At 39.2% G+C, this 14547-nt stretch overlaps 1 protein-coding gene across 7 annotated transcripts in view; it reads left to right on the forward strand.

Annotated features, from left to right (window-relative positions):
- ANKS1B (ankyrin repeat and sterile alpha motif domain containing 1B) overlaps nt 1-14547 on the forward strand; it is a 448976-nt gene that overhangs the window by 177735 nt on the left and 256694 nt on the right. For all 7 annotated transcript variants that reach the window (XM_042467953.1, XM_042467951.1, XM_042467950.1 and 4 more), the window contains exons 13-14: nt 5861-6432; nt 7772-7844. In XM_042467953.1, coding sequence (XP_042323887.1) covers nt 5861-6432; nt 7772-7844 — 645 coding nt within the window. The remainder of the gene's footprint in view (nt 1-5860; nt 6433-7771; nt 7845-14547) is intronic.

A 14547-nucleotide genomic window follows, 5' to 3' on the forward strand; every position in this document is an offset into this window, starting at 1 on the left:
GATGAACAAAACTTCAAGTTGGATTTGATGGTGAAAAGTCTACCCATTTGAAAATTGGACAGTGCATTACTAAACAAATATGGGGTTAGTTTCTAATTTCCTAGTAATCAGAAAAGGAAATCAGTAATATCTGAAGTTGGGTTAGGGGCAGAACAGATAAAGTCACAAAGCTGAAATTGCAAGAATGATTGGTAAGATGACAGTCCCCTTTAAGTAGATGTGTTCCGGTACCAGGAATGCAGTGGGCCCTTGGTATTCACTGGGGTTTGGTTCCAGGACCCGACCCCCCGCCATGGATACCAAAATCCATGGGTGCTTATGCCCCAGTAAAATGATGCCCCTTATACAAAATGGCAAAATCAGGGGTTTTGCTTTTTGGAATTTATATATATATATATATATATATATATATATATATATATATATATATATATATTCAAGCTGTGGATTGTTGAATCTGTGGATAAAGGATCCATGGATATGGAGAGCTGACTAATTTGTTTAGCAATTTGTTTCAACCCAATGATTTGCTAATTGAAACATTAATAATATTGTGTTTGTATTTAAAATTATCATTAATCCAGTCAACAGATACTAAATAATCAGTCCTGCTACATGTTTAATGTTTCAGAGAAATTTGTCAGAGGAAGCCAATCATCTTTGTTTCACTGAAAGTAATTGAACAATCATCTTTCTTTTTCAAGTTGGACACTCTCAGTCAATGTAAAGGGAAATGGGAATCATGACACGTTGGAATCCTGTTTCAGTTTATACTTAACCAAGTACTTAACTAAGTAACTTCTCCTGTCCCTTCAAACCTGATGGAAACATCATTCAACTGTGCTCTTTTATTGGCAGAATGGACCACCTTTATTTGTGTCCTCTGGGATATTGGCTACTATCCCCATTTGGTATCATCTGCAGATTTGATAAGCCTATCTTCTATTTCATCATCTAAGTCATTTATAAAGATATTAAACAACACCAGGCTCTGGACAGAACCATAAAGCATCCCATTAGGACAAAGGGGAAAGTGAGAGGAGCATAGAGAAATTGGGATATTTTAAAAGCAGCTGAACAGATGGAAGATATGACTGAATGTCATTTAGGCCTCAGTAAATTTGGATGTTCCATCTGCAGGCAAGGGGATAAATTATTCTAATCCAGGGCTGTCTAGTTGTGGTCCACCAGATTTTATTGGACTGTAAATCCCAGAAGCCCTAACCACTATGGCCAAGATAGGTGAGGTATTGTATGACTCACACAATATCTGAATTTGATAGGCCCAATAGGTTGAACTGTCATCAACATATTGTAAATCTGGGAAGATCCTAGTCTTCATCTGGTTGTTATTGTTTTCAAAGTTTCTTTTTATCTTAATTGTCATACTTAAACTGAATTCAGAATCTCTTAGGTTTCTTTTCTTCTGGTATATTACTCCACTACAGTACACCCGTGTCATATGCGGGCGTGTTTTATGCGGCTTTCAGCATATGCTGAAAATCGCGCGGGGAGAAGGGGTGGCACGTCCCACAGGGACTAATGTGGCATGTGCCTGTGGCGCACATGTGTTGCTGTGCCGCCGTGTGCATGAGCCCCATTCATTTAAATGGGGCTTGAGCAAAAGAGGTATTTGCTTTGCGCGGGGAAGTCCGGAATGGATCCCCCAAGTAAACAAGGGTGCACTGTACTTTATTTTTGGTAATCTTTGGTCTTCTTTTGCAGCCATTATGATAGGCTATCAAAATATATATGGATACATAATACTCATGTATTGCTAGAAGAGATTTGATTTTTTTCCCTATAGTCTAGGTATGTTTTCTTTCTTTCATTCATTTGTTTTGCAGTGTTTCTTATTTAGAAAGCTGGTATCCATCTCTTTTAGTGATTTCACACTATTCCAAATGAACTGAAAATGAACAATTGAAACCAATCACAAAATACTGTACTATGAAACTGCATAAAATACAATAAAATTACAGATAAAATAAAAACAGACAGACAGCACAATATGCATTAGTTAAATTAAAGCAGCAAATGCTTGCCATACATTGGAATGCTGTCAGAGAAGGTGTTACTAAATACCCTTGACTAGATACTCCTTTTTTTCCTGTAAACATAGAGGGAGAAAAACATCAGAGACTTGCTAACTGCTCTGCAGTTCTCCCCATTGTTGACTGTCAGGCATTACAGAGATTATACCGCAATTATTGCTGATGCTACATTTATAGATTGGTATTCCAGATATGTATCACTAAAATTTCTTTCTGGATCAAAGACAGAGAGAATTTAAATAGATTAGTAGCACAGGTGTCATACTGTGCTTGTTACCATAGCTATGGCACACGTTTCAAGCAGTTGATTTTATTCTACACTAGGATTTCTTGCTATGGCAACTGCAGTGCTTATTGATATAAAGTGTTAGCAATAATTGATTCACTACATGTTAAGACATTTTTCTACAAATATTACTCATCTAAAGATTTATTTATTATCAATTGTAACAGTAAGGAAAGTGACAATATTTAATATCATTTTTAGTATTTTAGTATTTGATTCAACCATGTCCTGTAGTTTATTCAAATATTCAACAGTGTTTAATGTGGCTATGTGTGAGTCATATTGATAAGTAGGGATTTTGATCTGATGCAACACATGCACTCTGGAAAATGGAATACAAATAAACCTCACATATCTTGCAAACCATTTTGTTTTTATTTGAGATACCTGCAAAATTGCAATTCATTGATAGGTGGCAATAGGAAAACAAAAGCTGTTACTATTTGATGAGCAAAATATATCATGGAGCATGTGTTACATGTTGCCACAGACCTTTTCATTATTAAAAATCCTAAAACAAGGAGAGTTGAAAACAAATCTGGGTTTAGAACAAGTGATAATTTCAGATATGCATAAGCAGGGAAATGTGTTTCAGGTTTGTTTGGGTTTTTTTGTTCCAAGCTGTTTATTTTTTAAAATAAACCAGTTAAATAGGGCAGGAGCACATTGGTGTTTTCCAACTGAGAAAATATCTTCCTTTAAAAGTGGTTTATTTTAGATTCAGGCTTAACTGTCTTTATAGTGGGTCAGAGCCAGGAAGGCACTGATTTAACATGCATCTGATGTGCTAAATGAGGCCGCCTGCCTCGGCAGGAATGGCCTGGTTGCCGCTGGGGGAGGTCCCGCGACGGGCGTGAGCCTCTCCTGGCTCGAGCGGCCCCAGAAGCCTCAGCGCTGGGCCACTCAAGCTGCGATTGGCTCCTTTGAGGGGACGTGAGGCGGGACTTCTGCCCGCACCCCTGGGACTACAGGTCCCAGGGGGCCCCGCGGGCGGAAGTGCCCGCTGATTGGGCAGCGTCATCAGCTGGCGCCGCCCGGGATTGGTGGGGAGGCCGGGAGGCGGGCCTTGCCGCTCTTTCCCAGCCTCCCATTGGTCTGAGGGCCTACAAAAGGCCCACGAGGCGCTCGAGCCGGCACCATTTCAGCTCTGCTCACCCACCCACCCTCCCTCTGTGGGTCTGGGTTGTTGTCACAACTTTGTGTGGCGGTTGCATAGGTCTTGGATCTGGTGGGGGTGGTTTCCAGGGCTGCATAGCGCTGGATCGGCAGTCAATTCAGACATGGGGGTGCTGCGAGCGATGCGGTGTTGCCATCGCGGGGGCAGCACCAGCACAGCGTCCCCCGTTGACAAGGGATAGTTATGCATTGATGCGCATTGCGGATATGCGATCAATCGCTTGAGCGATCTATGGAGTGTGAGCGATAACCGATAATCCCTTGCCATCCCGAAGCTTGGTCATGACCAAGCAATTTGGTTCATCCACTCAGCACTGGGCTGATGGATGACAGATCCAGATCTCATGCATTGGAGCCAAACCTACATTTCATATTTTGGTCTACCTTTTGTTATGCTAATAAAGTTGTGGCCTTTACCTCCAAAATGCTGTTATCATTGTGTCCGCGGCGGCGTCTCTCTTAGGCAAGTGACCATTTAGGATTTAAAAAATGAAGTTTTCTTTTGTTTATTAAGTTTATTAAAATATATATGTCTTTCCTTGTAGCCTAAGATGTCTGAGTGTCTTACAATGGAATTGGTTTATTTTTTTCCAAAAATATTAACATTTAAAACAATAAAAAATTAAATATTTTAATAGTAGATTAAACTACCTTTTAAAAAAGTTAATATAGTTCAAAACCATGTAAGTGTGCAGATTTGTACAAAATCATTAGTCCGCAAAGGCCTTAAAATGTTTTAACTTGGTTTTAGAATGAAACTAAAACCAGGTTTGATAGCTCCAAGGGGAGGGCATCCCACAACCAGAGGGCAACAATAGGCCTTCTTCCGTGCTCTCACACAGTGCTTTATTTTCACTGGTGGATCACAGAGATTGTGTGTTAGTTATTAATCAATATGAAAAGCAAGCCAGCAAACCATACAGCTACAATGAATTTGTTTTTTTTAGATACTGCCAAAGAACAAAATTCTGTTATGGACAGATCATTTCAAATTTGCTACAAAGGCAGACAAATATCATTTGCACATATTTATTCTGGGAAAATACAATAACAAAGCCATAGGAAAATAGTGGCCTATATTAGTGGCTCATTCTTTCATCTTCCTTGACCCTGAGCAGACAGGCCAGGAAATTACCATCTAAACCTGAGCTATTCTGGCCTGGGTCCCAACCTGGATTGGTCGCTGGGCTGGCATGGGGACAGTCCAGTTTTTACTTGCACACCCATCTCTCGGCCGTGAACCCACTGCTGCTGCACACCCCTTACCTCTGGATGCTGTTGCCACTAGTGAGAAAACCCCCATTCCCATGTCTGACATGAAAATGGAGTACATGTCTGCACCCACGTTTCTACTTCACATTCAGTAATGGGGGTCTCCTTACTAGTGGCAATGGTAAACAGAGGTAAGGAGCACACGGGGGCATCTGATCTGCTGGGGTTTGTTGCACAGTTTCCATGAAACTCTGCAACAAATGGCGGGTCATTTTGACTTGCGCTGAGGCCCCTTTGATCCAGAACCAAGCGAGATCTGCATCCAGTCTACCAGATTGTGGCCTGATGCTAATGGTCTGCACCATCCAAAGAGTATGACATAAGACCAGGAGAAACATAGGCCTTTTAGGCTGTGCAGACATCGCCTGAGTTTGTATTCTGATTCTGTGTCAGAGTTACAGGTTTAGGGTAATTCTTTATTTGTATGTGATATGCCTGTGCTTTATGTGAAAATGAGTGGACAAATCACAGGTAGGGAAAGTGTTTGATGGCAGCAATATTCACTGTCTAAGCACTGGAATGTAAGGTCCTTATCCAGTTAATGCTCACTGACTTGCCTTGAGCAAATATCTATCTCCTAGACTTCCTTACCTTATGGGAGAAACTCTAGAGAGAGTATGTTAATCATTTCTCATAAGCACAAAAGTGCTTTGTGGCACCTCGAATTCTAGCAAGTGAATTGTGGCATTAACCAACTCAAGCCCATTTCATCAGCTGCAAAAATGTTAAAGTGTTATCCTATTTCCTATTTGTTCCACAATTGTTGATTTTTTTTTGCTGTCTAATGACGTGTATAGATATATATGCCAAATGAAAATTGTACTTGTGCACCTGAAAAAGTGAACTTTATGGTCACAAAATATTATGCCATAATATATGCTAGTTTTCAAGTGATACAAGGCTGTCTTTGTATTTATTCTATTGGGATTTTTATAAGATCAAAAACATATCATGGTATTTTGACATGTACTATTGAGAGCATTTGACCATATATCCAAATCAATATATTGAGGATACATTTCAACTGAAGGTATATAATATTATAAACTGAAAAAAATAATATGTTTTACAGAAACCCAGCAAACATCAATTGAAAGTGAGCATCTTGAAGCCTATCCTTCTGAGCAGTTTGCTGGTCTGCTTCATGGATCATCACCTGCTTGTGACCCACCTAAAAATCCACTTCAACTATATGGAAAAGTAAGCCCAGCTGATGAATTACACAATGAAAGTAGCTTGAACCTGAGTATTTTGAATCCAGCACAGTTACAGCAAGAAAACAACACTGATACGCCAGTTAAAAAGAAAAAACCGCCTGTTTCGAACAGAACCGTATTTCTTTCGAAAAATAATCTAGGAGAAACTAAAACATTGGCTGGCATTACAAGAACTGGGGATCAATGGGTTGTTAATGCTGCAGGATTTGTGGAACGTGCTTGCACTCTAGGGAGAATACGATCTTTGCCAAAGACTCTCCTTGACATGCATTTATCGAAATATGTTTCAAAATCTGACTCTAACCTAATTTCCTACCCACCTATTGAGCAAAAATCAAGAAGAAATTGGAATGAATCTACACCAGATCCTGAAAGCTCTAGAGGAACATCTGAAAGGACACCATCATTTACTTCTGAATGGGAAGAAGTAAGTCTTTCATCTTTTTATAATTCATTCATACATACCTTACATGAAAAATAAGAACTGTGCGGAGAACAGCACTGTACAGTGAAATTGCACACTATTGAACATTATCTCTAGTTTGGGATCTTTTGTATCAAGCTCTGAGAAAGATCCCTGCCTCAAATCCTTCTCACCATTATCACAGTAGAGAATATTGGCCTGAATGGACAAAGACACAAAAAGGTGTAGGGCCAAGCTTCCTATGTTCATGGTGCACATTGTAACTTTAAGTGATGTGTGCATATGTGTATGCATGTTTCACTTAGGAGCACTTCACTTCTACAAAGTCACACTTGAAACTTTAGAGTTCTTTTTTTAAAAAATTATTCATTCAAAAAGAAATATGTGAACCCAGGAATTTCAAACCCAATTTGTGAACTCAGGGTGCTGCTGCTAGAAAAATGTCAAATGCATGCATATCTGCAAACATTTACCCATAACCCAAACATGTGTTTGGCTTTTGTGGAAAATAAAAGTCTGTTGATATCTGTTGGAGAATCTATAATGTTGTACACCATGTGCGTGTTAGATATCCAGAACAAATAATAAAACAAAAAATTAACAGGTTTTTGTTGCCCTGTCGTAGGCTTAATGGATGTTATTATCTCCTCAGTGAATTCTGTCATCTAGATGTAATTTGTGGTATGCTGCAGCTTTCATGTGAAAGCCTACTAATACTTGTATATACTACAGTTTCCAAACTGGAGGAAATACTTGAGTTATTATTTTTATAGTGTTTGATAAAAATAATAGTACTTTCCTATTATTCCAGCAAAAGCCAATTGTATGCACCAGTCTCCCTATAACAAAATACAACAGAAGAATAGGCACAATGGCTATAGGTGAAACCAAATTAGTTAAACAAGTAACCCATACTCATTTTATGTGAAGTGCATGTACTTTATGATTAGCAATTGTATAAGAATAGAAAAGAATGGAGCCTATTGGAATATTAGCACATGATATATTAGGTATGAATTTATTCATAATGTGACGTCCTTGACTAGAGTAAACATTTTGTTTATTTTGTTAATCCACTCTTTTCTTTTCTTTTGGTCTTAATATGAGCTGTAGACTTGAATTAGGTTTCCTTCACATTTCGTGAAATAACTCTCAGTATTGGGAGCATCTTAAATATTTTCAAATGAATGAGGCTTGAACAGCCAAAGCTAAAGTGTCTTTTCATCCCCCCCCCTTTCTGTGATGCCACTGTCCTTTAACAATGATATTTTGACTCTATTTTTGTAAATGTTTAATAATGTGTAATGACAGAGTTAATATTTTTCTTATCTTTTTCTGGCAGATTGATAAAATTATGAGTTCCATAGATGCTGGTATAATCACTGGACTAGGAGAGATTATCAATGGTGTTGCAAGTAAGTTTTTTTTTTCTCCTTTCAGGTTATTTAATTACATGCTTATGATAGCGAGGACAATGGTAAACACATCAGTATTTTGAAGTAATTTTGAAATAATTTCATTTCATCAGCTGAAGTCAATGTGATGCTTATTATCCTACATGCCTCACAAGGAAAATTAAACCTCTAGAGCAGATGTGAATAAAAAGTGTTATGGTTGTTACTTCCCACCTGACAGACCCATAATTCCTGTGACCATTTAATGGGTTTCTACATGCATGTCACTAACTGCCAGAGTTGTTGTGTTGTTGTTGCTGTTGCTGGTGTGCCTTCAAGTTGTTTCCAACTTATGGTGACCCTAAGGTGAACCTATGATGGAGTTTTCTTGGTAACATTTGTTCAGAGGAAGTTTGCCATTGCCTTTCCCAGAGGCTGAGAATATGTGACTTGCTCAAGGTTACCCAGTGGGTTTCATGGTTGAGAGGGACTTGAACCCTGGTCTCCAGAATTGTAGTCCAGCACTCAAGCCACTGTGCCACACTGGATGCCAGAGACTCCATATTAATTTTGTGAATAGGCACTGAAAGTACAAAGGGACAGCAGAGTCATTGTTCTGATGAGGCTGTGCCATCTAAGTCCCCCTCTAAATGCTTTGATTGCTAAAGGATCAGCAGAGAACAGTGTTCTTGCAGTTGGTTCTGGATGGTTGACAATAATAATAATAATAATAATAATAATAATAATAATAATAATAAATTTTATTTATATTTCCCGCCTCTCCCTGCAGATCGAGGCGAGATTACAGCAAAAAAATTAAACACAAAATGCAAATACAATGTTATCTAAAAATACAAACAATAAAACGGTCAGTAATACTGCGACCGTCATTAAAATATCCAAATTGTCATCTGTTCCCATGCTCTTAAATTGGAAGTGGGGGTGTTCTTTAGGATAATTCATAGCAGATCAGATGGATAGACCCACCGGAAGTACCATGTACACCAGTCCCATGGTGAGGTTTAGTGTAAACTGCCCAATTCCCCTTTGCTGCTTTTTGTTCACCTTTTGGAGAAACACAGAGCATAATTGCTCTTAGCAGAGCAAATATTCATTGCCTGTGTGTGGGCAAATGACTTCCAGAAATTGGATGTTTCTTAGTAAAGCAGCCACAATTTTTATGTGGTGAGGATCTAGGAATGAGGGAGGGAAGAAGGATAAGAATTCATTTTTGCAGCAGTGTGCTAGGAATGGCAAAGATCTCCAAAGAGAAAAGTATTTTTGTTCCTTGTCCTGTTTCTGCAGCTGGCCAATAACAGGAGGAATGATGATATTGATGATTTGACAGTCCTTGTGTGCAGGAATTAGGTATTCACAGAAAAAACAACAGAAAAATATTGGGAGACAAGAACTATTGTTAGCTTGAACATGGATCTTGCTTTGTTCAACTAACTGTGTTTAATCCTAGGAATACTGTTGGTGCTTTACACTTCCATAACAATTCCTCACTTTCGCAGACAGATAGAAAAAATATCAGAAAATATTTTTTAAATAATAAAAAAAATTTTTTGAATATCAACAAACCCTGATGAGATCCTGGACTGATAAGAATTATCTCAGTTCAGTGCTTATTCAGTGAAAAATTTGCATGTGGTTGATTTGCACTGAAAACAGGTTTTTCTGCAAAAGGAAACAGCCTTTTCTGCAATAAGATAGCAGGGGAGCTTTCTCACCTGACAACAATGATTACTTTTTTTACACAAAAAAGTTGTTTCCTATGCAGAAAATGCTATTTTCTGTGTGCAGGGTTGTTTTGCACAGAAAACAGGATTTTCCATTTAGGAATCAGTTTGTTTTCTGTGTAAAAATAGTATTTCTGCATTGAAATACTATGCAGAAATATTCTTTTTTGCATAGAAATTGGCTGTTTCCTTTTGCAGAAAATGCTGTTTTCAGAGCAAATCACCTACATGCAAATTTTGCACAGAACAAGCCCACGGTTGTGAATAGGCTTCAAAAACTGCATGATTTTCAAAGTCTGTCTTGCAGTGGGAAGATTGCTAAAATTACTCATTGGTTCTTTTAAGATGAAAATTAGTGATGAATTACATCCCTACTCTGGCATTTTGTGATTTTGGCAGGGATGGATAGCAGTGGTGGGAGAAATACAGAGAGCATCATTGTTGCCAGGTGAGAAAGCTCCCCTGCTATTCCCCCAAACAGCTCTCAAACCAGCAGGTATTTTTCACTCCTGACAGCAACAGCTTTTTCTGTCTTCCTCCCATTGCCACTGAGCCCACAGCCATTTTATGTCTGCCGCCTCTGTTGTTGCCTACTCTGGCAAAATTGTGCCAGTCAACAGCATCGCAGTAAGACTGTTGCTTTCATACTGGGCTGCATGTTTCTGTATGTGACTTAATATGGTAATACTTGAAAAGAAAGGAAAAGAAAAAGTGAATCATCCACTCTTTAAACTCTTAATGCCTAGGAGCTAAGACTAGAAACCCAAGAAAGAGAGTGCGGCAGAGAGTGTGCACTGTATTTGAAGTTGCCATGTAAGCAATATCTGCTGTTAAGGATTTAAGTTACTTCTTAATATGGCTGGCAGTTTGTCTCTTGATGGGTGATAATCCACATTGATATGTAAGATGCTATTTTGTGTGTGTGTATCTTTTAAAATATCTTATTCCAAGTTTCTGGATTATTTTGATAGTGGAAAGCAGTACTATCACAACAGCAATGGTGTCCAAGTAGTATGTGCATTTTACAAATCTGTATGAAAAATTAATGCTTTCAGTTCATTATGGAACCATGAGAGCAGTGCCTATCTGGCTGGTAAGAGGAGTGCTGTTCTTCCAGATTCAAGCAACCTAGAACAGAACCTTTGTAATGTGGACAAGCCTGAGGGGCATTTCAGGAAGGGGAAAGGGTTAAAGAGCGTAATTTTTCTCCAGTCCCCCTATAGGCCTGTTTTGTCTGTGAATCCTTTTTGGGATATAAAGAAAATAATGTGGTCAGCATAATCAAATGGTTGCTGTGGGAAGGTGGTAAAATGGCAACAAGGTAAAAGTTAGATCTCAGTAAATTTTTAAGATGGTCCATTGTGAATTTGCATGATTTTTATATGAGATCTTTCCTCCCAACCACAATGAAAATAACATCCTGTGTGCTTTAGATGAAGGTTTACCAAATGGTACCCTATTTCTCTGCCTTCATCTAACTCTGCCATTTCCAATTATGAAAGGGAAAGAGTGTTTTCTAAGGCCTCATTCCTACTTACCTCTTGATTCACTTCCTGCACCGATTCCTGAGACCAGTTCAGCAAATAGCGTGGTTCCCACTATGTTGGTGCTGGTTTCAAGAATCAATGCTGGAAGCAACAGCTGCGGCTTCCCTGCCATGTCTCCCTCCGTCCTTCCTGGCCATACCGGGGGCGGAGGAGAGGCCAGGGCGGAAGGAGAGAGGCAGGCCGGGAGGACTGAGGATGGAGCATGAAGGAATGGCCAGGAAAGCTGCTGCCAGTGGGAACCAAGGCAGATTTGAATCCAATTCGATTCCGCTTGGTTCCCACTTGGGCTGAATCAATTTATTTCCAAATAAATTGATTCAGCCCAAAAAACACCCCATTTTACCAGCGTCTTTTTGACATGGGTTAAATGGATATAAATGGGTAAAAACCATGCCCCCCCCCCTTTCCGGATTGAATTAAGTGGGAACCATCGTGGTTTAAACCAGATTGTGATCTGGTTTAAACTGTAATGGGAACAACCCCTAAATTTCCCTTTATCAAAAAATAAATTATGGTCCACAAGGCTACAATCAAGACTGTTACTATCATCTATTCTATCCATAGAATATGACTTGAGAGAAATAATGTTTGAGTATCTCATTTCTGAATTTCCTGACAAGAAAAATAGAAAAAAAGATCAGCTACCTTTTAAAATATTCTGAATCTAGGTTATAACTGTAAATGGCACATGTAAATATTTTCTCCAGTCATAAAATTTTAACATCCTGATGTCAAATAGATCTGTGTCTCTTAAAGAATATACTTACACTTGATGCATATTTATTTATTTATTGCAGCTAAGGGAAAAATAAATGAGACTGGCAGAAAGAATATTTTGCCCCAGAGCTCTGTGTCTTTAAAAGGCCCAGATTAAATCCATTTTAAGGACCTGTTTTTATAAGTAGGCTTTGGAATGTGGCAAAACAAAGTCTGTACTTTCTCTCCATGTGGTAACTAAATCCCCTTTTCTCTCTTTTCTTCTTCTTTTCTTTACCTTTCCCTTCCCCATGGCTACTCTTCTTTCCCTCTGCCACAGGTCACTCCATTTTCTTTCCTTTATCCTACTCCCCCCTGTTCTGTTTCTACCACTACTTCATTCTCCCCATCCAATGAACCACTACTGCTTCTTTTTTATCCCCACTACCTAGCTTTCCTTTTCTGCCACACACCATTTCATTTCTGATTTCTCTTCTTCCCTTTCCACACTCCTGTCAATACTTACAATAGAGGGCTGCTAGCTCCAAACCTGTATATTACTGAAGTTCGGCAGGAAGGGAAAGTGCTTTGTTGTATAGTAGATTGTTGCATAGTTGAAGAAGTGGGTGGTTCTAGGGAGCATGAAAAAGAAAAGGTGTCTTTCCACCTTTTCTTCTTCCTGAAATATTCTTGTATAATGCAGGGAGAAGGGGTGTTTGACTTTACAGCATGTATTCCTGCCCCTCAAATAACTATAAATTCTCAGCAGTTTGAGCAGGCCACTTTCTTCTCAACCCTATTTTCCTGTAGTTATTGACTGACATCCTAACATTTTGAGTCTCAATTGCTCTCAACCCTAGACTTAATTGATAGATTCTGACAGTGTGCCTGACATACAACGTTGATGTAACAATTACTGAGATAATGCATATGAAGTGCATTCAGTTCTTTACATAGTACAAAGCTCACTGTTATAGAACTGCAGCACAGTTTTGTTTTGGTTGTTTTTGCTCTCAAGCTAATCTTGTGAATTTCTTTTTTAAAACACAAGGACATTGTAGACTCTAGAATCTCCCAGGACTCTCATTCCTGACAACTTTGCAATCTGGGGATCTGGGTCAGGCTCCACTGTGGCTAATTGTCCACTCTTAGGGAGTGCAGTTAATTATTTCATCATATCCATCTGTAATTACCTATTTATGCCCATGGAGATCTTTTAAAAAGTGGAAGTGAACTAACAAATGATTTCCAGCTTTGAATGGGAAAACCTAAAACAGGTTGATGTGTATTTTTGTTTGAAAACATGGATAAATTACTTAGATCACTTAGAAGGTGAGCAAACAGTGGGGATGGGGTGTTAGAACTTAATCAAGAGATAGTGAGAGCCTTGGGGAGGGTACAGAAATAACCTTGTGACTGCCCCATTTTGGTCTCAGCACAAGATCAGACCCTCAGAAAGGGAATGCAGGAAAATACAGTGCCCGAGAGAAAGACAGGGAGGAATGTGGTTCACCAGCAAGGATTTTAAAGCAGCAAAGTCAGCTCATCGAAGTCATATATAGTCCAGCATTCCAGGTAACGGTCCAAAGGAGAGATCCAAGAGCATAATGAATAAACAAAGCAGCACAAACAGGAATACGAGGCACAAATGTTGCTTCTACCATAAAGGTCAGTTGTCAGCAATAACTTCCTCAGGGAGGTGCCAGGCTATTTATGGTCTGGCAGCCTCCCACAGGTGCAGTTTGATTGCTGAGCATTTTAGATATAAGCACTCAGAGTGTCTCCACCCCTCCTTCTTTTGATGACACTCTACTGAGGCCGGTACTGCCAGGTCCGTGTCTCCTTCAGTGTCGGTGTCCACAACAGAGGGCTGTGGCTGCTGGAGGGTCTCACCCTCTGTCTCAGGCATTGGCATGCCTCCTTGTTGCTCTGTCTCTCTGTCTGAGTACTCACTGTCTGTGGTCCAAAACACACTGCAGAAATAATCCAGTTTGAGACTGCTTTAACTGCCCTAGCTCAATGCTAGGGAGTTCTGGGAATTGTCGTTTTGTGGGATATTTAGCCTTCTTTTCAGACAACGCAATAAACTTGTGGTCTCTGTCAACTCTATGATTCTACAATTCCCAGGATTCCTTAGCACTGAGCTAGGGCAGTTAAAGTGGTCTGAATGTGAATTATTTCTGCAGTGTGTTGTGGACCTATGTCATAGTCTGCACTGAATTAAGGTAGATTTGACATGCATAGATCACTCAACCATCAAATTATACTAATTCTAAGTTAAGACCATGCTCTCATTCAGAGCCTAAATTTTTACTTTTAAGAATAATGAACATAGTGACATGCTGAAGCCTTCCATAACTGGCCATTGATAAAAAAAATCCTGGATCCTAGAACATAATACTATTACTGCTCAGTTCTGGATGGCTTCAGAGGCTTTCTCCTCTGTTGCTCCAAATTATGGAATGCATCCCTTTGGAAATTTGATCAGATGCCACTCTGTTGCTTTTGAGGTGGCGTGAAGACACATGCTTTCAGTCTTGCCTTTTAACCTGTTTTTAAAATTTTTTGTGATGTTTTCTTTTGTTTTTACTGTTTGTTTGTTTTTACTGTTCAAATTGTTTTTTTGTTTGTTTGTTCTGAACTGTTTTGGGCGGTGTGTGTGTTTGCTTTTTGTTCTGGTGTAAAGGCATGATAAATAAATGATAAGAAATAAATACAGTTCTACAATCAGGCAGAAGC

Source organism: Sceloporus undulatus, chromosome 5, assembly GCF_019175285.1.
Source record: "Sceloporus undulatus isolate JIND9_A2432 ecotype Alabama chromosome 5, SceUnd_v1.1, whole genome shotgun sequence".
NCBI lineage: Eukaryota > Metazoa > Chordata > Lepidosauria > Squamata > Phrynosomatidae > Sceloporus > Sceloporus undulatus.